The 25,415-nt window shown below is 44.5% G+C and overlaps 2 protein-coding genes across 2 annotated transcripts in view; one reads left to right on the top strand and one right to left on the bottom strand.

The window, feature by feature from the left end:
• Nucleotides 1-24,178, bottom strand: part of LOC119159430 (chitotriosidase-1) — a 201,949-nt gene extending 177,771 nt beyond the window's left edge. The window contains exon 1 of the mRNA XM_075865206.1: nt 24,040-24,178. The gene's annotated coding sequence lies outside the window, so the exon portion shown is untranslated. The remainder of the gene's footprint in view (nt 1-24,039) is intronic.
• Nucleotides 1-25,415, top strand: part of LOC142764453 (uncharacterized) — a 42,927-nt gene that overhangs the window by 4,776 nt on the left and 12,736 nt on the right. Inside the window, exons 3-21 of the mRNA XM_075865204.1 lie at nt 2,554-2,735; nt 5,354-5,377; nt 5,817-5,888; nt 9,772-9,804; nt 10,341-10,364; nt 10,907-10,951; nt 11,068-11,085; nt 12,127-12,243; nt 15,246-15,296; nt 17,292-17,471; nt 18,450-18,479; nt 19,802-19,837; nt 20,304-20,327; nt 20,444-20,482; nt 20,572-20,604; nt 21,708-21,731; nt 23,787-24,599; nt 24,911-24,970; nt 25,082-25,141. Coding sequence (XP_075721319.1) covers nt 2,554-2,735; nt 5,354-5,377; nt 5,817-5,888; nt 9,772-9,804; nt 10,341-10,364; nt 10,907-10,951; nt 11,068-11,085; nt 12,127-12,243; nt 15,246-15,296; nt 17,292-17,471; nt 18,450-18,479; nt 19,802-19,837; nt 20,304-20,327; nt 20,444-20,482; nt 20,572-20,604; nt 21,708-21,731; nt 23,787-24,599; nt 24,911-24,970; nt 25,082-25,141 — 1,865 coding nt within the window. The remainder of the gene's footprint in view (nt 1-2,553; nt 2,736-5,353; nt 5,378-5,816; nt 5,889-9,771; nt 9,805-10,340; nt 10,365-10,906; nt 10,952-11,067; nt 11,086-12,126; nt 12,244-15,245; nt 15,297-17,291; nt 17,472-18,449; nt 18,480-19,801; nt 19,838-20,303; nt 20,328-20,443; nt 20,483-20,571; nt 20,605-21,707; nt 21,732-23,786; nt 24,600-24,910; nt 24,971-25,081; nt 25,142-25,415) is intronic.

The raw sequence follows: 25,415 nt of genomic DNA on the forward strand, positions 1-25,415 counted from the left end.
ATGCGCCCATCCCTGCGTTCGTCCATCCATGCGTCCATCCATCCATACATCCGTGCGTGTTTCCGTGCATCTGTCTGTCTGCCTGTCCATCTATACATCCATCCGTCCGTCCATCTTGTGAACACTTCAAGTACCGCCATCCCGCATCTTTTCATCATATATTCAGCATATACGAGTACCGCCATCCAACGGACATTCCAAAGACTAAACTAGAAGTGGTACTCGCGCACTTTATACGGCCTGTGCTTCGTGTCTACTTCCCACCTTTCACCGCCTCTAGTTCATGGCTATATACTGATTCTCTAGTTCATGGCACTGTGGCCCAACCCTCGCTAAACTTCACTAAAACCAATGAGGTTACGTGCCAGCGATTTTAACGTGGCAACCCTTTCTAGTCAGATAGTGCGCAAAGTGCGTCCTTCTTATACTAGTTTCTTTCTTTTTTTTTTGGTAAGCATCAAATTCAAGGCACATTTTATTGGAGATTGTCACCAATAGTCATCTCTGTAAGTTAACTCATTAGAAACAACTATATCCTTGTTTATGATTATAACGTGCGTGGGTTTCCTCCTCATTGAAAAGAGTGCGCGCGTGCCACTCCTCTAGTCCGCTCGTGGAGGTGGCTACTTGCTACTACGACGACTACATACATCGCAGACGCACGACCCACGGCATAGAGAGCTTCGCCCCCAAAAATTCGCAGCGTGCGCGCTAACCAAAAGCTGACTGCCCATCTCTGTGTCCAATCGGAGTCTTCTGTCTCTCATCGGCCATTGCCATGTTCCAGTAGGAAACGCTGGTCCAGCACTGCGTGCTTTGCGCCTCACGGAGTCGTTTACGTGGATGTGGCTGGTCCTTATACTGCGGGGGGTGGTATACGGTAGTGGCAATTCACGAGGAAAAGCAAGTAGATGGATTCACTTTCAAAGCTACTGGCACAACACAAGCGGAAGAGGTAGCTATTACCCTTGCTGCCTCCGACCATCAATCTCAATGTATCATATCAGATTCGCGTGGTGCATGTCGAGACTATGAAGCTGATTGCATCACACCACTAGCGGAAAGATTTCGCAGACCTATAGCAACCAGGGTATTGACCCTACCCCTCGTTGCCTAGTCTGGACTCCAGGCCACCAGGGCTTAATGGGAAATGAAACCGCGAACACGGCGGCCCGAACACTTGTTCACCTGGCATCCCGCATAGATCCTCATTGCCTGCAACCCTAAGGCGGATATCTGCTGACATTCAAAGATGCGACCTATTACAGGGATCAGCATCGTCAATACCCACTTACTGCAAGGGGCTGGGGAAGGCTGATGAACGCATCTTGCTGAGACTTTTCCCCAATACTTTATTGTGCCCGGCAATCATGCAACATTTTGATTCCTCCTTCACTGGCAAGTGCCAATACTGTGGGCAGGTGGCTGACATCTACTACATCGTTTGGGCTTGCCAGTTCAACTCAGCTCTTCCCCCCAACCTTAACCCAACCACAGAGGAGTGGGCGGCGACCCTGCTGGGTTGCTCGGACCTTCAAGCCTAAAGGGCCCTAGTCCAGAGGGCTAGGTTATCAAGTGTCACTAATGGGGTCCCGGAATAAGGACTCTACCCACCATGAAGCCTCTAAAGGGCTGCACCTCTCTTTTTTTTTCAATAAATGTTCTCACTCTCACTTTTGTGCCTCACCAGGTTTCTCTCCTTCGCAACGCTGCGCTGAGCGACAGCGTTAACGTCGCCGTCAGTGTAAGTGTTAGCGCCCACTGCTTCGCATCTACACATTGGTCCCTTTAGTGGGAGAAGCAAGTTTTTATTAGGGGGAATTGGGGGGGGAGGCAAAGTCTCCTTACTGAACAACCCCCTCCCCGTTGTTGGTCAGACCGGAAAGCAACTGAGCTTCGCAATACATGCGAAGGTGAAAATGAAATGATTGGGCGCTTCTCCCAGCAGACTGCCATTGGCCTCCGACAACATCAGGCTGAAACCTGCATGCGTCGCCATAATCATCCACATTAAACAATGACAAAATAGGTCCGATGCCCCTATGACCCAGTTGCCAGTAGCTCCTGTACATTGCTCGGTTACTGAACCTGTGCGCACCATTTCTAGGCGAGATATGTTTGGGGAACCCAGTAGACGGCTGTTCAGGATGAATATCAGTTGTCGGGCTCGCGTACCCTGTCTGGTAGGACAGAGCGAGCACCGAAGCAAGTTCTGTCTGGCCCATATATCTTTAGAGGGACCAGGCTGTATAGCCCTTATGTGTTTTCCCACAGGTCAGCGGAACGGAGTATGTACCACCCATGCATTTCAAAAGCCACGAACGCTGTTTCTTCGTGCATCTATCGGTACACATTCCTGAGCGATTACTTCTCTCACGTCACAGGCAGCACTCGGTCCTGCATCTCCTCGGCCTATTGTTATATTTATGCAGGTATTACAACGAACCATGTAAGCAGGTAGTCACAAAGTACAGCTACCACAATAGAAAATGCATTCGTCGTGAGTACACGTGTGTATTGTTGCGGCGTTTAGAATTCGTGCGACACTCGCAGGACGGAGCTGTCGTCGGTGGACAGCAGCGTCGCCGGTGACGCCGCCCCCGTGCCGGCGGCCGGAGGACCCAAGCAGGACCCCGTGGTGCCAGATTCGGTGGTCTACGTGTGCAGCGTTATCATTGTCGTCATGGTGGTGGGAGGAGTGATCGGTCTGTCCATTCTCATGAAGCAGCGACTCGGTACGTACGCAGTGACAATAAGTGCAAGATAATTCTATATGGATCACGGGGGGTGTCGCTGGCGCCGACGAATACCATCAAGTGGTCTCGAATTTTCCAAAGCGGCATTTGTCTGTCTTAGAGCACGCTTCGTACTACTTAGAACACTAGCAAGACTTGGGCCTTGCTTAAAAAAATTTCTAGTCATTCACATCACACGAAATCGTTTTCAAGTCACTTCAGGGGCCAGGCTTCATGGTCCATACATCTCATGCGCAGCCTATCAACGCTCAAAACCGGGTTGAAATGAACGAGCAATGTCTCAAATTGAAGGATTGACTATTCTAGCCACTGTAGATTGACGAAAACACCCCGGAAACATGCGCCTCACTCCTGTGCTGCGCACGAGATGGCCCCATCGCCTCGTCATAAAGCACGAATGCTCCCCCTACTGGCATTTCTCGAGCTTCTGCGGCGAATATTTGCAGGCGGGACGAACCAGACGAAACTTGTTGACACGTATGTCAACTGCTGTAACAATCGGGAAGTCGTCGAAACGCTGCAAACAGTACCGCGCATGTCACATACCAGATTCGCAAATCTCACTAACAAGATCGTGCTCGTGTCGTTTGAAAGCTTTCACGCTTAGCTAAGACATTGACGTCATTGACGGTTTGGTAAACGGGGCAGGGAGAAGTCTGCGAACGGGAATCGCTTCCTCAGGTTTCACAGTAGTGCATTTGGCTTTTCAGGTGGCGCTTACCGTTAACGACCTCATGAAATTTAGGCCTCTTTAGTCCTCAAAAGTTATCCCATCTAAAGTCTATACAGCTGAATGCCTTGTTACCACACTACTATGTGGCTCATTGAGAGGCAACAAAAGTAAACGTTAAGTAGGTGTAACATCGATCGACACAGCCGCAAGCAGGACGACGCAGGATTTTTGTATTCTTTACTGAAACAACTTTTGAAATGGCAGTGAACTGTACTTTCACGAGTTTTGCTGACATGCGAGAACATCGCCTCATTATACGTTGTCGAATTTTTCTTCGACAGATGTACTCTATGTAGTGTGTAGCCTACATATGCACATACACGCCGACATTATTTTCCGATTTCGTCACAACACCATGAAGCTATGCGATAGCGCGAATGCACGGAGAAATATGAAGACTTGATTTGTGGACAATGTATGGACTTTAGAAAGGCAACAACCCCGACTTAGTAGGGAATGCAAGAGTTGCACGCGCTAAAAGGCGTTTAAAGAAGCCGGCGAAATTTTCCGTATACACTTCTGCACTCATTTTGAGTTTGACAAGAACGTTCGAATATTTGGACACAAGCGCATGCAGTATCGGTGGTGGACACGCTGCAAGAGTAAGCGTTCTCCTGACGCGCAGTTCGCTTCTCGACGGTATACTAGCACTACGTCGAGGTTGGCGCAAGGGATTTCCCCATCATCAGTGCAGCAAATAAATTGAAACACGCTCGCAGCTAACCAAGCCCAGCCAGTGTACGTAACAATAGAAGAAAGAATTACACTAATTTACTAATTTTCTGCTGCAAGGTGTACTAATTGTCTGCTGCAAGGCGTATCATTTTCAGAGTGGCACGTTCTCTTGCTAAGAGGAGCACGGATTATGCTTTGCCCCAGATGATTTGAAAGCGAAATACAACTCCTTTCTTTGCTCAGTCGATCCCCTCGCCCTTCACCGAATGCTTCTGCACCTAGGGTGGTTCAGCAAAGCCCCAGGATCTCAGACATAGTAATAATGTGCGAATAGTGAAATTTCATTTCGAATCGAATAGGGTCAAATAGTGCTTAAAAATATTGAGTGTCGAATAGTACCGAATAAAGCAGGTTTATTGAAAATCGAAAGGAAGCCCAAAGATATTGGTGAACCTGTTCATGCCCTCGAGCGCAGCGCGGCGAGTGACTGCTACCAAAAGACTACATATTCTCATGCAGAAACGCATGACATGAATTCAGGTTCTTGCACCCTGTCGTTAACGGTGTTTGCAGCTCATCTGACGATGGTAATGCTGTGCTTCAATGTCATGGGTGCTTCGGGACCAAAAATCTTCGGGCTCCCGTTCATAATCGCCCGGCCGAGTTATTCAAAACTTCGAAAACAAGCTATTCGAAAGCCAAGTTATTCGATTAGTTATTACTCGATAGGAATTCGAAACTCGAACATTCGCACACCCCTAATTGCAAGCTTTATGCACCTCGCCTGGTTTCACTCTGTCTTCGTGACCTTTGACCGAGTGACGACCATCATCAGATGGCGTCATGTCATGCGACGTCACAAATTTTGGCAACATGATGATGTTTTATGGGGACGTCATGTGTTGACGCCTACACCAACAGCCCATTTTAGGGCTTGGCTTAAAATGTTGAGGTTTTAACATGTACACGTAAGTCAGTCGAGTTCCATGCTGACGTGTTTTTATCGAACCATGTAGACTACGTACACTGATAATGCGCAAGACAGTCGATGTCGTCTACTTAGAAAGAACCCTGTAAAGGCAAAGATGGCCGAGAATGCGATGCCCTACGACAAGCGATCAACTTGGCGTCCACATAATATTGCAATTTGTCTGTTAAAGTCACCATACTTCTTCCTTTCTTTTTTCAGACGTCAACCAGAACGTCACATCAGGTAAGCGTTGTTGGAAAATTGCATCACCACCGATCATTTAACGAGACTATGCTGTCATCAAAACGCACTCCAGGATGCGCTGTAACCTTCCGATAGGGGTTTTTTTTTTTTTTTTTGTGAAGGCATTTGCATTTAAGGGAACGCTTTTGTTGTTTTACTATATATTGAGTTTTCTCTAGTTCCACTACGGTATTAAAAGGACACTAAAAAGAAAGACATTTTTTTCTCGCAAATTAGTGCTTTTACCATTGTTTATCAGTAACCTAGTCACGCAGCGTATTTAATACAATAAAAAAACCTTACCTAATTCAACGTTCAATCTGCCTGTGAAGCTTAGTTTGATGTACATTGTCAATTTACTTCTCTTTGTTAAGTGACGCGAAATGATTGCCCAAGAGAAAAAAAACAGAAAAATGCTGCTTACATTTTTATATTTCAGCGGCACCACCAGGTCCAGCGGCACCACCACCCATAGCAAAACTAGTGTCGGTCGAGGACTCGGAGTCCAATGGTGCGTTCACTACGTATTAGAAATCTTAATCCACGCTGTTCTGATTGGTGTACTCTTCTCGCGCAATCTGTCACCATCTTTTATTATGCCTATTACTCATTACAATCTAGCTCATCTTTAATAGGAGCGCTGCTGACTTACAAAACCTCGCTAATCAGGTGACGGAGGGTTATTTTTTTTCTCCTGGAAGTACACTTCTTTTACATACATTTTATGCAGTGAAGCCCACTTGAAAAAATAAAATTTGGAGTGTTACGTTATTGGCCTAGTTATTTCGCACCCAAGTCGTCATCACTCTCCATGTAATACAAATAAATCAATCAAGTCAAAGAGTCAATCAATAAATCAATAGTTAGTCTGTATATCTACAAGAGTGTTATTTCAGGATCCAGCAGTATTTTTAAAGGGTCGAATGAAAACATTCAATAAGACAATAGGACGTGAACAAAAATGTTGCTTTCTAAAATTATAAAGTCGAAAAATTTCGAATTAATCACAGCATCACGATCTCAAAACCATACGTATGAGTGTGGCTCAACAAGTTTTTAATGAATAATCGTTTTTGAGTGTATCGCAAAGCATCGCACGACCAAGCCGATTGAAGTTCTCTTCAAATCATTGCATTTTAAGTAACTCGTTTCCGAGATCGATTTACGTACTACAAGATAGTATTACAGAGGCGATGAATATGTTTATTTTTCTAATATTTTGCGATATGACGTCCTCATTTGAATGTGAGACTGACTTTGGACGAAGAGAGCACAAACGATGAGGTAAACGTATATTAAATATATGTTGCTACACAAGATCGCTTCGGTGAAGGCAGTAGCCAGTCTCTGCAGCAACTTCAAAATATTTTAATTGTTTAAGAACGCTGGCTGCCAGCAGACAACTGCCAAATGTGATCTGAGTGGCTCATTGAATACGGCTTATGAAGAAATACGGTATGACTCCACGTTTCTGCTCCATAGACAAGTACCGGCAAGACGCAGCTGTTATATACCATCCCCTTGAGGGATAATGGCAATCTACCAGTCATGATTTGGGAGTGCTTGCCAAATGTGCTCCACCCCATTTTTATTCTTATTCTTACAAAGAGGGTTCAGCTTAAATTGAGGACAGCGCAGCAAGTGATGGAAAGGAAAATGATAGGCGTGACCTTAAGAGACATGATTCACATAAAAAACAGCGCCAATAACGAGAGACTAGAAAAAGAAGGAGACAGACAGCGGCACTGATGCCGCTGATGCCGCTGTCAGTGCCGCTGTCTGTCTCCTTCTTTTTCTAGTCTCTCGTTATTGGCGCTGTTTTTTATGTGAATCATGTCGTACCAACTCGCCCAAGCAACCACGTTAGCTACTTAAGAGACAAGAAGAGAGAAGAGTGATCAGGGAACAAACCGGCGTCAAGGGTATCATAGTTGAAATCAAGAAGAAGAAATGGACATGGGCCGGGCATGTAGCGCGAAGGCAGGATAACCGCTGGTCATTAAAGGTAACTAACTGGATTCCCAGAGAAGGCAAGCGGGTTAGGGGGAGACAGAAGATTAGGTGGGCAGATGAGATTAAGAAGTATGCGGGTATAAAGTGGCAGCAGCAAGCACAGGACAGAGTTGCCTGGCGGAAACATGGGAGAGGCCTTTGTTTTGCAGTAAACATAGCCAGGCTGATGATGATGATGATGATGATGACGGTATGACTGACTGTACAACAAATAGGTAATTGTCTAGGTTCTAGTTACAGATTGCGCAAAATACAGAGATTGTTTACAACACTTTGACTTCCTTCATAGTTGGTCGGCACAAGCTCGGTAACAAATTGTACAAATTTTACAAACTTAGAGACCGTCGAACGTAATGCCTAGCTACTGCTTCAAAAATGACATAACGATGCATGCCTGCCGTTCGTGCGTTGTATTCTCCAACGACATGATTGATTGATTGATTGATTGATTAATTAATTAATTGATTGATTGATTGATTGATTGATTGATTGATTGATATGTGGGGTTTAACGTCCCAAAACCGCCATATGACTATGATAGACGCCGTAGTCGAGGGCTCCGGAAATTTTGACCACGTGGGGTTCTTTAACGTGCACCCAAATCTGAGCACACGGGCCTACAACATTTCCGCCTCCATCGGAAATGCAGCCGCCGCAGCCGGTAATCGAACCCGCGCCCTGCGGGTCAGCAGCCGAGTACTTTAGCCTTAGCCACTAGACCACCGCGGCGGGGCCAACGATTAGAACAGCAGTTTTAGAATTAAATGGTTAATTAGTCCACGTAATCGAATATAATTAACAAAAACTATTATCAGCTAGTCAACTGTACTAGGAACAATATGCAGTAGGTTGTTTTTTTTTTTTTTGCCCCGCCGCGGTGGTCTAGTGGCTAAGGTACTCGGCTGCTGACCCGCAGGTCGCGGGTTCAAATCCCGGCTGCGGCGGCTCCATTTCTGATGGAGGCGGAAATGTCGAGGCCCGTGTGCTCAGATTTGGGTGCACGTTAAAGAACCCCACGTGGTCAAAATTTCCGGAGCCCTCGACTACGGCGTCTATCATAGTCATATGGCGGTTTTGGGACGTTAAACCCCACATATCAATCAATCAATCAATCAGCTAGCAGTTTTTTTAATCGTGCTGCGAGTTGACTGGGGCACCCCGTGTATATATCTATAGGTTGGGTGCGCTTCCAGTGTTTCGGCCGTGACTGCAGGACCGCTATCGCACATGTTACACAGCTAAGTCGCGACACAAAATGAATAAATGTGAGCAGTGACGCAAAAGCAAAAACGTGCGCTGCCCACTAAAGCAGCAGTTTGATTGATTGATATGTGGGGTTTGACGTCCCAAAACCACTATATGATTATGAGAGACGCCGTAGTGGAGGGCTCCGGAAATTTAGACCACCTGGGGTTCTTAAAGCAGCAGTTTGTCGATGAGGAACTTCGTTTTTTTTTTTTTTAAAGCATGCACGCGCGCATCTATGATGAATGTATTGGCGACTATGCAGTTTTTATAGCTATTGATGAGCTAAAACGAAAAATCTGAAAGCAAGATTGGACGTTTCGTAAAAGTGGTATACCCAGATGTATATTACTGCACGATGACCAGACTCCAGTCGAAACTTTGAATTACACTTTTCCTCTGTTGATGCTGTCATGTGCATTTCTATATGTGCATAACAGCTGCATCTTATTTAATAAAAGCTAGATATTATGCATTTATGCTATTCCAGCATTATATGTTTGGATCTAACAAAAGAAAAAAAAGGCACTGGGTCTATTCCTACGCTTTCGTTCGTAATCTGTGCGCATGATATATTGATATGTGGGCTTTAACGTCCCGAAACGAACATATGATATGATAGACGCCGTAGTGGAGGAAACCGGTAATTTCGACCACCTGAGATCTTTTAACGTGCACCTAAATTTGAGCACACGGGTCTACGGCATTTTCGCCTCCATCGAAAATGCGGCCGCCGCAGGCGGGATTCGATCGCGCGACCTGCTGGTCAGCAGCCGAGTACCTTAGTTACTAGACCACCGCACCTGGGCAATCTGTGCGCGCGTGTGAGTGTGTGTCGGCTTGTGTGAGTTTGTCAAACTGGGAAACGAAGTCGCCGTTTATTTGTAGCGATTCCAGACGTAACAAAGATATATAAACAGTGATTCTACAGACGCTTTGCCGCAAGATATTAACGTTATGAGGCAAAGTACTCGTACGCTAGGGCAATACGAGAAGGTTTTCAAATTCAGAAACGCGCAAGTGACCACTTGATCACCGCATGATTTGCATACCTATTCCTAGCAAAATGCCGCGTGACACCATTCTTGCATTGAAGATTTAAAACGTGTGTAACTGGCCCCCTTATTCCGTTACAGATTTCAAGGTGTTCAACGACGATGACCCATTCCGTAAGTCGCACGCAGGCTATCAAAATTATCAGGAATCAGTTATCACTGGCCTCACTGTTTAAATAAGTTATAAGTCATGTCCTAAGCTTCCAACGCGTCGACGCCTTTTTCACTGAGTCTTAACCACTTCAATAAATTCATTGTCTACATCTTAAGATGTGAATAGAAAAACGAAAAAGCGAAGTGTTGAAACAAAAGGCCTTTTATCTCTTGAGCAACAGAAAGATAAAAAATATCCCCGGGCTCCACGAAAGCAGCAATGCCAGTGTCAACATTTGTTTACATGTTCAAAGTAGCTCAAGCTTCTTTTTGCAACGTAAGAGAACGCCGATGTTTTGCTCTTACGTCTCGGGTTATCTTGCACGCAGTCCCTAGTTTTTAGAAACCTTAATGGTGGCTCCATTCCAAATATAGGACAATATTCTGCTCGCGAAGTTTTATCAGAATAGTCTAGCAAGCAATGGTGCACGTACAGGCACACAGTTAGGTGGAATTGTGCGTGGCATGACTAAAATCACTTCGTCATTTTTCTACAGATTACCGCGTGGCTAAGGCAAGAGGTGAGTTGTTGTTTTTTTTCTTTTTAGGAAGCTATAAGCTATGGATTTTGCAATATCAAAACACTAAGCCACTTGAGTGTTACATATAGGTCATTGCATTATGGAAGTGAAAAACAAAAACGGCAAAATAGTCCATCAAGAGTAATAACAGAAACTATAAAACTAAAAACAAAAAACTTAAAAATACGAAGTTGCAGCCAACGTTTCGAGAAGCCAATCATTTAATATTAATTTCATATTTGATTTGGTCAAGTATTTTTGGTATGCTATTTGTAATTCCATCACATTTTTCTTCAATGGTCAAGTTTAACTGTTACACTTGTATCAGTGGCTTCATCGCACCGAAAACGGAGGCCTAACATGCACGAAATAATGGGATATCCGTTTTCTCACTTTTTTACACATACCACATCAACCAACATTTTTAGTTGTCCCTTCGTTATTTGAACTGTATACCTATAGACGCAAAATATATTCGATGATTCCATTTTAAAAAGAGTAAGAAAAAAATGAAAACGAGCCGAATCTTGTTTCCTCGCCAGATGGCTACCACCGGAAGGTTCCCTTCTATGAGGCGGCGCATTCAAGTACGTAAGCGTTAGAGAGAGCCTGTGCTGCTGCGCCCTCAGGCTGACACAGGCGGACATGTGGAGTATTCACCTACAGGTATTTCCATCCCCCTTCCTGTCTTTCATTTATGCAGAACAGAAGGCGAAACAACGTAAGTCAATGCAGCGCGCTCTTGGCTGCACGCTTTAATGGTACAGCTTCGAGCAGCTTACTGAACTGTAATTCAAATAGCACGTATATGCAGGCCAATAAAAGTAAAGAAACGTCAATATTGCAGATTACAAATAAAACGCGAAAAATTCGGAAACAAGATGTTTATATGCGATGGGGCAGTAACTAACGCATGCAATGCGATTCTATACAAAGGGTTGCGGGGGCTAGAAACCGGTTTTTTTAATCTTTTTGATGGTTGTCCAGATGTTCCCGTTTTGTTCGCCCAACGCTGTCCGGATAACCTCGTCTCAGTGCCTGGATGAGAGCTCTTTTTTTATCTGCGTAAAATAAAGTCTTTCGGAAGCGGGAGCTAAAATAATTTCGTGCTTAAAGGGGCCCCGAAACACTTTTTTAAGTAACCATGGAATGAATTCACTGGGAGAGCTTATTTCCTCACAAATTTAACACCGCAAAAATTTTAGAAATCCTTTAGTGTGCGTGGATTTACAAAGATTTGTCGCATGCTACAATTGCATTCTCTTCTCTCGTCCGGCTGAAAGCGCTGGAAGCTAAGCAGGGGGGGGGGGGGATGGCAGGGCCACAGAATAACGTCACACGCGCCTGGCGACCTTGAGCACTTTTTTTTTATTCTTTGAATGCGCGCTTTTATCAGTGTAATAGCGCGCACACGCGTGGACCAGTAGCGCTCTCCCGCGGCGATCTCTGTAACGAGCGAGCGCGCCATGTTCAAATCAGCCAATGTCTGATAGATGGGGCGTTGTGTGATTTTTGGTCATTGTCGAGAGAAGAGAAAGCAGTTTTTAGCTGACTTCGATAATTTATTGTGAATTCCAGGCCACGTGCTGTGCTACAATAGTTGGCTCGCGTGTGTTCGGGAGCCTCTACTGTCAATCGGCAGCGTTTTCTGATCATGCACAAAAAGTGTTGCAGGGCCCCTTCAATACAAATAATCTCGGATATTATTCGAACGAGCTCCGGTGATCTCTGCTGACCTGTCCCGTAACACGTGGTTGTGCAGACAAAAAGGCGGCCATCAGCGCGAAGGCACCGATTAGCAAGAAGAAGGCGCCTGCCAGGAAGACCATGAGGAGAACAAAGGCTACCACTAAGAGCTACCGACAACCCGTTATGCACAGTGCGTACCAAATACTTTACGCGGGCGCCACCTGTTAAACCAATGCTTTGCTTAGTGTCGTATATCGTACTTTGAATGAATAAGCTCGGGAAGCGCTCAGTGCACCAACACAACCGCATTCATACGCCCAGCATGGCCTTGTTCGTTTGATTGTTCGAAATACAAAACGGCAAGGTTAACAGCCCAATATGGCGCAACCGAACCCCATCCGTGAAATAGTCTATAGGGTGTAATATATGACCCTGAATGGAACAAAACATGAAAAAGCGGAAGAACCTATATTTTGGAACGGTACAAAAAAATTAACCGAAACGTTGCATATTATTAAAGTTCGTAGTTATACAGTATTTTTATCTTTTGGTTCAAAGGAAATGTTGACAATTTAGAAGAACCGAGGTCATGCAACGTGAGCAGTAATGCATCTGCTGAGGGGATAGTATTCATGCATGTCTTCGGCAAGTATTTCAAGCTGAAGACGTGTTGAAATTTTGGGTATAACAAAAAGAGTGGCAACCAGAGCCTCACTCATCATCGAGAAATGCTTAATTTGGTTATGTTAACATGCACTAAGCTGGAAAAAATGGCACAGCAAGAAGAACGAGGACTTAAGAACACAGTGCGCAGAATGGACGCCGATTCTACATACGAATTTCATTGCGCCAATCATTCACTCTCATAGCGTACAATATCGCACCGCCTTTAGAGTCAACCTGCCATCAGAGCACAACTTTCACGTAGTTTTCTTCGCCCAGTGCAAATCATTTAAATTTATGTGCAGCTACAAAGATTCAAGGTGGCTGGCTCTGTAGTACGAATGCGCTAGACTCAATGTGTTTGAAGTGTTGTCTATAACATCCTTGTACCGTGTGAACTGGAAGGTGCTTCAGCGAACGAGCAAAAGAACATAATTTGAATGTGCGAAATGAAGTCGGAATCTTTCTGGCAGATCACTGCAAACAGTTCCAATGTGTTCGCAATCTTGAGAACACCGAATTTCTAAAAAAAAAGAGGGGGGAGAGGGCAACGAAGTGCAAGACAACGTAGAATTTTCGAAGCTTCTTTTATCGGGGAAGCGGCAGACAATTGCATCAGCAAGCCATCTATTTAACTCACTCACGCTGAGGTCCTATACCACAAAGCCTTCATTTAATGCATTCCTTCAACCGTGAATTCTTATCGCAGTACCCCTGCCTGCTTTGGCTTTGCTTGTTAAATTTCACGGAGGTTGGTCTGTTGAATTTTCGCCGTTTTAAAGTTCGTCGACATCATTTTTTCCACATCTTTGCCTTTTACATGTGAGCCCCGCCGCGGTGGTATAGTGGCTAAGGTGACCCGCAGGTCTCGAGATTGGATCCCGGCGTGTCGCGGCTGCATTTCCGATGGAGGCGAAAATGCTGAGGCCCGTTTGCTCACATTTGGGCGCACGTTAAAGAACCCCAGGTGGTCGAAATTTCCGGAGCCCTCCACTACAGCGTCTCTCATAATCATATGTTGGTTTGGGGAGGTTAAACTCCGCATATCAATCGATCAATATTTTACATGCGAGCTGCGCACGGATGGTTTTGTGAGAAAATGAATATTCTGTCTGAGGTGGCATGTGTTTTAACTCGGCCTGTACACGCGGTGTCTTTACACGAAAATATAGATTGCTTTGTGACATGGTAGGTTGCCTGGAAAGGAGGTGTGGCCCTGTCGCATAAAAGCGAATGGTTGGCGCAATAAATTTCGCTTGTCACGTGCCCTTCATCCTCGCCCTTTTTGTTTTGCTGTATTTTCCCAGCTATGTAGTACGTATCAACGACAGTGGCCTTTGTGTGCGAGACACGAGGCATTTTCGGTGCTGAATCTTGTTTTGTGGTATCAGCGGATTCGATTATCGGATAATACACAGTCGATAACGAGCTGCTTCTGAAGTGATGCTCGCTCCCTCGACGCAAAGCAATCAGCCGGCTCAAAGAATTTGTAGTTCGCATATGAGAAAAAGATAAATACAATTGTTTTATCGTTACTTTAGTATGAATTTTCTTAGTGTTAAAAGAGTGATCGTTATGAGCAATTACGTGTCATTTTTGTTGCGGAATAAAAACGGAAGTGAACCTTTTTCGACTAAACGAAACCAAAACGAAAAAGATTTCGTTCCGACACCATGCCAGTAAATGTTTTCCTATGACGTCTTTTGGTAACCCTCCTTAATTATGTATGCATGCCCACACAAGGCCCGAAAGGGCATCACGGAGGAGGTGGGTAAAACGGACAAAGGCGCTCAGTTAAGCAAGTGGTTACGTAACGAGTAAGCGTAGCGTAGTGCCTAAATCGAGTCACTTTCTCGCAAGTCCGACAGCTCGGTGAGTGATAGCTTATTGTTGAGTTATTTTTCATTACTTGAAAATTAACGAAATACTCGTGAAGACTGAAGCTAGCACAATATAACTTCTAAAGGTAAGCTTACTATGCACCTCGCCTGCACGTTACGGTTCGGAAGGCACTGTTAAATACGGTTAACAAAAAAACATAGTCCTGAGTATTGTTCTTGTATTAACCTGGTGTGCGTTATCAGGAAAGACTCATTTGGGCGAATTGGTTAATGACCAATCGGGAAAAAAATCGAAGAAAAACGGCAGATTAGCGCTGGTCCAATAATGGTAAAGGTGTATTCATCGACTCTCTTTTTTTCGCTGCTTTTGCCCAGTAAGTCGGCGTGTGTATGTCTTGTTATCATAGGCCGGCAAAAAATTTAGAGCTCACTCAGACTCACTAAAATTCTTCTCAATTGGACCCGCTATACTTCACTCCGACTCGCAGTTCTTTCGGGGTGAATCGACTCTTAAGAGAGTTTTCCTACCTGTGCTTGTTAGTTTTGCTTTTCCAAAACCTTGATGTGTAACACAGTGCTTGTTGCAGAATGTCACAAAGCAAGTTTGACGGCCCGCCTGCTTTCATTGACACAGTGTGCTCCCAACTTGCTTCCAATTAATTTTTTTATACGCGTATTCCTTTTGCAGGGGCCGAAACAACGGCGAGACATGGCAAGAGGAAAGTTAACGTCGCCCAGAGTAAGAATCTTGCTCACTTTGGAGACAAACGACGTGTGTCGTGTACGATCATCACTTGAATTGCTAACAGGTTTCCTTTTTTTTTTCCTCACTCCCCATGCACTGCAGATAGTGAACTCAGCATGTTTTAACACTTCTAAAGTATTTGTTGGGGTTTTAAGTGCCACTACCACAATATAATTTAAGAGCGCCACTTTGAAGGGCTCCAGAAATTGCTACCTCGTTGTGTTCTTTGAGGTGCACCTAAATCTAAGCACACGGACAACTATAGCGTTTCGATTTTATTGAAATGCGACCTCCGGGACGGCAGACGGGCACCATATAACCATCGCGGCGGTTATATTTCACTTCTGTTGTCTACTTGAAGGAGGTCTCAATGTCACTGATTGTAGTGTGAAGTTGAATTCGCTGTTGATCGAATAAGCGACATTGATTCGATGAAATGAAACTTCGAATTCGACGCTCTTGGTCCTCGTTGAAAGTACAAGTGAACATATAGTGGACGCGTTGGCATTATACTTCTTTCGCTCTCTGTTACTGTCATGGTATCTCTCTCGTTATGCATATCTGTCACACGCAAAATCTGATGCGACTTACAAAGAACTGTATTCTTTCGTAGTGTCATGTCTTAGCTGTCAAATGACCGAATTGATCAATGAAAACGCCATCTCCGATAGCGAAAGCGGTCACGGAACTCATTCACATTCAGTTTAGGAGGAAACGCAAGTCTCAACGCTAGAGGTGTACTAGAAATATTACTAACCCGCGATTTTCTCAAATACGTACGAAGCAAAGACCTTTTGTTTATATACAAAAACAAAGCCGTGTTGATCTCATACATTGTTATGTCACTGGTTCTTTTTTTACATTGACTGACTTTGTTCTGCACCTGTTACAAATTGTACTAAACGGTCAGATAAATTTGTGGTACTAGACTTTATTATTAGAAACAACTATGTTAAACATACTACTTAGTTAAAGAACAATGCTTAATCATCAATAACAATTATGTTAAACATACTCGCGAGTTATATGCAACAAGAAACGAATTTTAAAAACAAATGCGTTAGAGGCAATTGTTCGAAGCAACTGAGCACGTTAGCGCCAGTTCTGTGTATTCGTGTCATCCGTGCTGATTTCGCGCTACGGCTTTTTTTTTTTTTAACCTCATAAGACAACTAGTCTCACGAAACGTTTCCCGCAAATGTAAATTTTCTTTTTTAAGATTCCCCCCCCCTTCCCTCTCACATTCCTTAGCTCATTACACAGGAGGATATAGTCATAGCTATGATTTTTAGATATGTTGTCGACACGCCTTATTTAGCACGTAAGAAGACTGGCGTGCAATATCAGTGTTGGCCAGCTGTAGCCGTTGGCTCACTCTGCTATTGAGTCATAGTGTACTATCCCCGATTACCTCGAAAGTAACGCCAGTTTTTTTTTTTTTTTTTCAGACTTTTGCTACCTAAAGTTAACCCTCGCGTTGTAATCGAACACCGAAAACAAAATACTTTTTTTTCTATAGGCAAAAAAAAGTCACTCCTCGCGTTACAATCATGGTCGTGTTACGATTGAATAGATACACTGCTCTTTTTCTGCGACTACACCTGATGGTAGTACAAAGGGCCGCACGGGCTTTGGTGTCCCGGCACAAACGCTTCACGGCGATTACAAGAACGCGGAGACCTAACAACTGGGCTTTCCAGGCACAAAAGCTGTCTACTACCTTACCATCTTTCAGTATATATTGTTACGGAAAGGATACAGACTCAGCGGTATAGACAAAAATATATTCGGCTGGTTTAAGCGAGCAGTGCAACCGATACTGGGCCAGCTCGCCCCTGCAGAGTATCCTCGTTGTCACCCTTCTCTTCATCTGGAAGCACGACGCCGAATTGTAGTGCAATAAGGCCGTTACTTTTTTCAAGTGACATGTGTGTGGTTTATATAGGCGTTTCAAGTAGTGTCACCGAGTGTTATCGCACGATTCTTCAGATAAACATGAGCTGACGAAATTCATAACCACGGCCGCTGCCCGGATACGTGAGGTCGGCGCAGTGGAGAACATCTCGAACGTGGGCAAGGCAGGCGTCGAGATCAGAGCGAGGAAGAACGGCGCCAAGGCCGCCCGAAACGACACCGTTGACAGCGGCATCGACAAGGGCGGCATACAAGGTGAGTTCGGCCAAACGGGCCCGAAGGCTCAGCCTACCACCCTTTATACCTGGACACTTCGAAGGGTCACTATATAGAGCGAAGCACAGTCAATACATACAGATAAATTGTACACTCTGAGAACTATAATGACGACTACTGGGAATTCAATTTTGCGTCCACATCTCCGCAACTAATGTTGCGGATTCTAGAGAGCTTTTTTGACATTTATGTCACATTGGATCCACCCTAAAACTTGGTGTCAAGTCTGTGGCCTCTTCAGAATATCTTATTTTTTATCTATTATATAGGAACTACGTAGAGGCCGTGAAACACGGCTGCAATCTGTACGCGAACTTCAAGGTATTTTTATTGCGAATTTTCTAGCTTACCCAAGCACCTTCTCGCGGCGGTTTTGGTACTGTGAAATAATTTACTAATAGGAGAAAAAGCGTTATTCTCTTCAGTGTCTCTTGAACGAATGCAAGTGCATCTAATCTACAAAATCACAGGGGGGGGGGGGGGTACCGACGATATAAGGAAGCGCAATGCATATTGCGGTTCCTAAGAAAACCTCACAGCGCTTTTTTTTTTTTAGCACCACACAACGTCAGACTTGATTCGATGTTTAACGTAACTCATGCCTTTCCCCCGCTACAATTGTACTGTGTGAGTCAATAGTCTTCCTTCCTCTTTTGCTTGGCTTGATCTTATAATATTATAGCTGAAACTACATAGTAAAAGAAATGTTTAACTTTTGTCGTACGCTATTTTTTAAGATGCTCACACGACAAATGCAGCACATTCAGATGATGACAAACTAGAAAACTGTGAGGCTTCACTGGATGTACAGTATAGTGTACGCACACATTGAAACGCTAAGATTGAAGAAAACGGGCTGACATTACGTGCTGGCTAAAAATCTGCTGTTTAACGTGACTCTAACCATAATTAACGACGAAAAAGCTTATTCACGTGATGTCTTCGTGTCTCCTGCAGTATCAGCCAAGAAGAAAGTTTCGGCCAAAGGTGAGCGGAAAGCTTCGCCACATCACCGAGCTGACTTTCTCGTATACTTGATTATCTTTTTGTGTCGCACAATTTCTGTTGTGAACTGTGCCAGAATACAAAAAAAAATCAAAATAATATATATATATATCCATCTGGACAACAATGTACCAGTAAAAAAACAACAACTAAAAGGTTGAATAAGAAGTGACTTCACGCCATGATGCAACGCTTCAACTGGGAGCTTCAGTACTAGAACGTCATCGGTACTCAGCCACTTTGTGGGTGGCGAGTTCGAATCCCACTGACGGAAGGGTGATTTTTCAATAACCTTAATCCATTTGAATTCACGTGACAATTACTTTCCTCAGCTAAATTATCTATTCTATTAATTTGGTTGTGTAACTTAACGAACTCCTCGGGAAGAAAAAAAAATTGCCCTTCTTTCTTTGAGTCATTTTGTTAGAATATTGAGTCACATATCACGAATAACTAATATTTTAAGCTTAATTACTTGAATAATCGTGTTTAATAACTAAATAGAGTGAAATCAAGTAGTATCATGTGTGATGAAATTAGCACAGCTCAACTTACGCGTGACATTGACTCAAACACATCGCGATAACGAACGCCAGCAGTGGAAACTCGCGCGCACAAAATGATATAAAGCTTCGTCGTCATCATAGTCCCAGACGCTATAGAACAATGGAATTCTTTACCCCAACATGTTATTAATAGTACCGATGTGCAAACTTTTGACAGAGAAATTGATGCTTATTTTGGTAATGGTTGAAGTACTGCCCATTCTGTTTTCCTGTGTTTATTGCTTAGTGGTGTTCTGTTTGTACTCATATTGTACTCCCTCCCTGTTATGACCCTCAAGCGAGGGTTGGCAGTATTATTAAATAAATAAATAAATAAAAAATAAATAATCAACCTGACTTCGTCAACTGCAGGGCAAAGGCATCTACGATGTTTCGCCAATAAACCTGGTCCTGTGCTTGCTGTGACCATGTTATTCTCGCAAGTTTGTTGTTCTTGTCTGTCCACCCAACTTGTCTTTTTCCTCCTCACGTGTAAACTTTCTCTTGGAATCCACTCAGTTACTTTTTATACAACGGCTGTTATATCGCCTTCACGCATAAGTAAGGTAATACTGAGGCCCAGTCATTGCATGTAATAGGGCAGTACGCAGTCGCACGTAACACCTGTCGTTAGCTCGTGTTTCAGTTCAAGATTGTTGATAGAGTGATCAGAAATACGTAAATGTTGCGCGCGTGGTCACACTGCATTTTGGCTCCCCGAAGATCGCAAATAACCACTCCATTATTTTTTCTTGACAGAAAAACAACGCAATGCGCTGGCTGAAACCATGAAAGGTGAGCATGTGTACATGTGACTTTCGATGATATTTAGCGAGATTTCATTAGATGAGTCCCGGACGCCTTTGTCTGACGTTTGTCGCCCACGTGGTCGCTACAGCAGTCTCGCAAAATCTCGCGAAAGTATCGTCGGAATTCACTGTTCCCGAATACGGTCGCATATCGTGTTCTTTAATCGCTAACACTTTTCGAATGAAAAATCCAAGGACTACGAGGCGTGGGCCACTTCATAAAGCTGAAGTTGTCCACTAGCACAAAAATGTCGTTGCGGTAATCATAGTCAAGCAACGATATTAGGGACGTTTTAAATATCCTTTATGACAGGCCGTTTCAAACCGGAGGCACACAGCTAAAGGTTGAAAAAAAACGAGTGATAAAATGAAAACGTTCGACAATTAAGCGCTGTTTTGTTAAATCCACTAGCTACTCTTTCATGTTTTTGTTGTTCTATTGTACTTTACAGTTCTCTTGAAGAACCCTACGGAAGGTTAGTTCCAACAAACGAAACGAACGTTCTTCATTTTCATTGTCTGCGTCCCTATTTTTTCTTTTATCCCCTTACTCTTCACAGCTTATGGTCTTTGTTTCCTTGCTTACTTTCAGTCTTACCACCAAACATCGCTACAAACAAATCATCACTCGGTAAGTATAGTCACATATTATATGTACACTCATTTTAATATTTATATCCATTTACACAATGTAACATCCCTCCTTCAAATTGTACGCAGTGCCCGAAAGCGTCAACTTGAGCGACGTTTCAGGTACGTTAATAAGAGCGTATCTTTCAACTGATATTTTTTTTTCTCTGATATGTACCGAAATCAATCGCGTTCTGTCAACATGTTGGCAGAATACGACCATCGTCATCTTAGTATTCATATAATTTTAAACATTCAGTCACAGAAGACTTGACTCACTGAACGGGAATTCTCAAACAGACGCAGTGTTGCCAATATGTTTCTTTTTTCTGAACACCTGAAGAAAAAATGTAAATCTAAAGGCTCATTTTCTTCGCTAGACACTACTAACAAACATTCATTCTTTAATAGTTCTCATTATTCACTGAACACTTGTTTCATGATGAAAAACTAATATTATAGTATGTGGGGTTTAACGTTTCAAAACCACGATATGATTGAAGGCTCGAGAAATTTCGACCATTTGGGGTTTTAACGTGTGCCTAAATCTAAGTATACGCACCCCGAGAATTTTAGCCTCTATCAAAAATTAAAGAAACAAGGTGATTCTTTCTGTCGTTGAAACCACAATGTCAGCACATAAAATAACAAAATGAAGAAAAACGAGTGTTTAAGTATTGCCAGGCAGGCTAATGTCAAGTCCTTCAAACGCTGGAAAAACACGAGACACACACCTAGCAAAAATTTCAAGATTGGCGCAGTTTTGACGTAATCGCTCGAAAGCTGGTGCTGTACTTGTGCCTAACCACATTGTTGGCGAGACCTGTAAACTTTGCCACAAAACACAAAAATGTATTGCGGTGAAGCAAGCCCACAAAATTGCTCATTGAGAGCACATCGCAAGCGCAAACTTCTTTGCCTTAACGACGTTAGCAAATTCTATTAGCTCGCCCCGCCGCGGTGGTCTAGTGGCTAAGGTACTCGGCTGCTGACCCGCAGGTCGCGGTAGTGAATCCCGGCTGCGGCGGCTGCATTTCCGATGGAGGCGGAAATGTTGTGGGCCCGTGTGCTCATATTTGGGTGCACGCTAAAGAACCCCAGGGGGTCGAAATTTCCGGAGCCCTCCACCACGGCGTCTCTCGTAATCATATGATGATTTTGGGACGTTAAATCCCACACATCAATCATCACTCAAATTCTATCAGCTCCGCTCATTGTATTCGCAGACTTCATCGCCGTTGGTAGCAATGGTAAGCATGGCTAACCTGTTCGACGGATTTATCTAACATCTAGAAACATTGCGTGAAAGAGCAGGCTGATACACGCTGTCAGTATTAATTGATAAGGTTTGACGTCCCAAATCCATCATGATATGATGATGAGAGACGCCGTAGTGGAGAGCTTCGGAACTTCAGACAACTTAAAGTTCTTTCACCTAAATCTATGTGCACGGGCACCAAGCATTTTTGCCTCGTGGAAAATGCGGCCGCCGCAGAAGGCAACGTAACCACATAGCGTAGAGCGGCGTATTACGAAATATATCAAGGTTGCGCTTATCTTTCCTGCGAGACTCAGAAAAAAGCAAGAATTTACAAGTACAATAGACTGCGTTGTATTAGATAACCACGTGTATAATATAATATACCGACGTTCTGTGATGGTAGTAGTATCATTCTGCAATTCTTTAAAAGAGAATTCGAATGTCTTAGAAAGCTTTGTACCAACAATATGCCGACGATATAGCAAAATTCAAATGTCAGTGTGATACAGCGATAACAAATGCTGCCGCGTGTTTATAATTAAAGTGGCTACAAATAAATGAGAATAAACGACACAGTGTAGCATTTTCGTTGCCTACCCTGGCAAAAAAAAATCAAGAATGTGTATTACAAAGTTGTGGTTTGATTAAGCCAGTTTGAAACTGAAAACTATTTCGACTATTCCCTGTTAGGCAGTGCACCTGTTATTACTGGAATGCGGCTGCTTCAGTATACGGTAACCGAGCCTGGAACCTCTTCGTGATCAGCAGAAAAACAAGACGTTACCCGGCACTTACGGAGGCCGACAGAAGGATTTTTCGATTCAAGTGTCTGATAACGATGTGTCTGTAGCACCAAGTGAGGTGCTTTTCTTTTGAATGCGGAGCACTTTATGGTCGCACCTGTTCGCGAATTTGGCGTCGGCGGTGTCCTCGACACACCGACTGCGCATGCTCGCGTCTCGCTGCCACTCCCCCCCCCCCCCCCCCCTCCGTATCTCTCTCGCCTCGCAAGGCTAACGCAGGCAGCGTCTGCTATTAAAAAGAAAAAAAGAAAGCGACTACCCGCACTGCTGAAGCGTTTACTGGGCACCCTCCTTGAAGGACGTCTCGGCTTTCGCTTCACTTGACGCTTAGCTTGACTCGGGTAGATGCGTTGGAAGAAACGCTACCATCAACCAGCAGTGGGGCACAACCGAACATCAGTGGACGACCACTGGTGAAGGCAACCCTTCTTCATTAAATAAATACAAATGATAAACACGAAATAACAATTAATAATTGCCAAACCATACGCAATGACGCAACAATCTCGCGATACCCCACCACTCTGCGACTCGAGTTCTTCCCGTGTGGTGCGACATAAAGCGCGAGCCGTCCGTCGACGCGCTTACGCTGCACCGAGAGCGCGCACACTGTTGTGCTCGGCGCAAGCAGCTTCGACGGCGGTGTGAGGGCCTGAGGAGCGTCGCTCTTAAAATTAATCTTGTACAAAGCCCATTATGAATAATGCCTGTTATGAACCGTGAACAGACTCACAATGACAGTTGACGTTTCTATCGGCACACTTTCAAACGGTTCCAAAACTGCGTTGCTCAGTTTTCAACACCAGCATACCACGTCGCCGCTATTCCTCCAGCTCCTCTCTACGGCACTACTATCGATCATCATTCGTGGACGGCTGATCCCGTTGATAACAAGATATCGTTGACAGCGGTTGATCCCGCTGATAACGAGAACGCAGCGCTATTCTAACCTCTGACGACGTGATAACGAATGGCAGCACTGGCGCAAAAGTGCTGCATCATCTCAGCCCAGATTCGTTTGAAGTGTTAACATTGGCTCGAACACCGTAACAGAAACTGGAGATACTTCAGGCATGCTTGTGAATCGATGACGCAGTTATTACACCTCGCATATATCTACACAAATAACGCGTGGCGAAGTTATTTCCTGTTGACGTTTTGATTTGTTTTGGTGTGTTTCCACAGCGCGCGCGATTCTTAGTTCATGAACATGACATTTCATTCTACCGCATCATACCCAGCTTCCGAAACGGCGATCAGCGATTTCAACGCAACGGAGCACAAAGCACTTATCAAAGTAAAGAAACCAACCGAAAACTGGAAGCCCTCCGAACTCGACCAGGCGGGCTCTCACAACCAAACTGCACCGGCAGCCGTCAGTGGTTCATCTACCAACGGCATGACATCCAACACGTCCTCGCTCAGTGACACACGAGCCGGCAACTTGTCGATTCACAAGCCCGCCGTTTCGACGCTGGGCAATGCATCACTCACCGATGCCTCCTCGTCCAGAAGTAACTTGGCCGTCGCGGGCTCTCACTCCGAAGAAACTTCTTTGAGGTTCGACGAATCGGCTAGCTACAAGTTCGGCGCCAAAAAAGCCGTGTCAGCGACAGACTCCGCTGCAGTCAACAAGTCTTCACCAGGCGCGAAGTCCCCTGTAGACGTCCGCGAGGAGAATCCACCAGCTAAGCCGTCGGTCGCCAATGGGTCACCCGCGCAAGACGCGACCGGCGCGGCAGCCAAACCGTCTGTCGCCCAAGGTTCGCAATCTAAGAACGAGGCCCAGACTATCGCTGCGTCTGGCGCGCGCGACAAGCCATCAAAGGCGCTGAAGCCCGCGAATGAACCATCGGCTAGCGCGCCCTCTGGCGCCGAAAAGAAGTCTGCTGCCGCTGACTCGGCAGAAAAGGCACTGACCGTCAATACTTCCGTGGCTGCTGACGCGGTTCGTTCCGGTGCATCCAGCGATATCGGCTCTCCCGCCAAGAAGGAAGCGGCGGCTGCACCAGGAGATGCTGCTTCTCACGGGCTGTCGTCGTCACCGGGATCGGGTAAGGAACGCGAACAAAGGATAACATGTTGTGTTTGCTTCACTGATTTATTGGTTCTCCAAAACCACGCACTACATGCATGCTCGAAGACTACTTGGTCATCTACTATTTCGCATCTGTCCTGTTTCGAACAAAAGTAAGCTGATAGTCAAAGCGTGCGACCTGTATCTCCGGTCTGTGCAGACCAGACATGAATTTCAAACGCGTCGCTGCGCTCTTGACCATTTGTGCGCATAACAGCCCCCCCCCCCTATGCGCAAATTCTGATTTGTAGTGAATGTTCACTTGTATCATTCATTAATTTATTTCAGACTCGAAAGGCAAGATTCAGTCAAAGGCTGGTGATGCAGGCCTCGCGCCAAAGGACAAAGGCGAGTGAATCTTAAATGTTCATTCGGTAATAAAATTGCGCTTGTAATATTAATTAATCTATTCATTCGTTCATTTGTTGGTTCTTTCATTCGTCCATTCGTTTCTTTCAGACTCGAAAAGCAATATCGACGCCAAACCTGGTGATGCAGGCCCGGCGACAATGAACAAAGGCGAGTGAAGAAATTTATGCAGAGCTTTTCACTTTGAACGTTCATTCAGAGATCGCGATTTTTCAAAGTCTAAATGAGTTGGTATATATGAAGCGCCTTTCCCGGATATCGCTTGCAAGTGATGTTATCTACTCGCGTTTAGAACGGAGAACCTACAAGGTGAATTATTCATTGCCTATGCATACCCGTGCTTTGATAAGTCATGTATTTCGCCTGATGAAGCGAGCCAATTTGAGGAACGTATAACTACAGGCGGTGACTCGGCGAAGCACTA

This window comes from Rhipicephalus microplus, chromosome 1 (assembly GCF_043290135.1).
Source record: "Rhipicephalus microplus isolate Deutch F79 chromosome 1, USDA_Rmic, whole genome shotgun sequence".
Classification (NCBI taxonomy): Eukaryota; Metazoa; Arthropoda; class Arachnida; order Ixodida; family Ixodidae; genus Rhipicephalus; species Rhipicephalus microplus.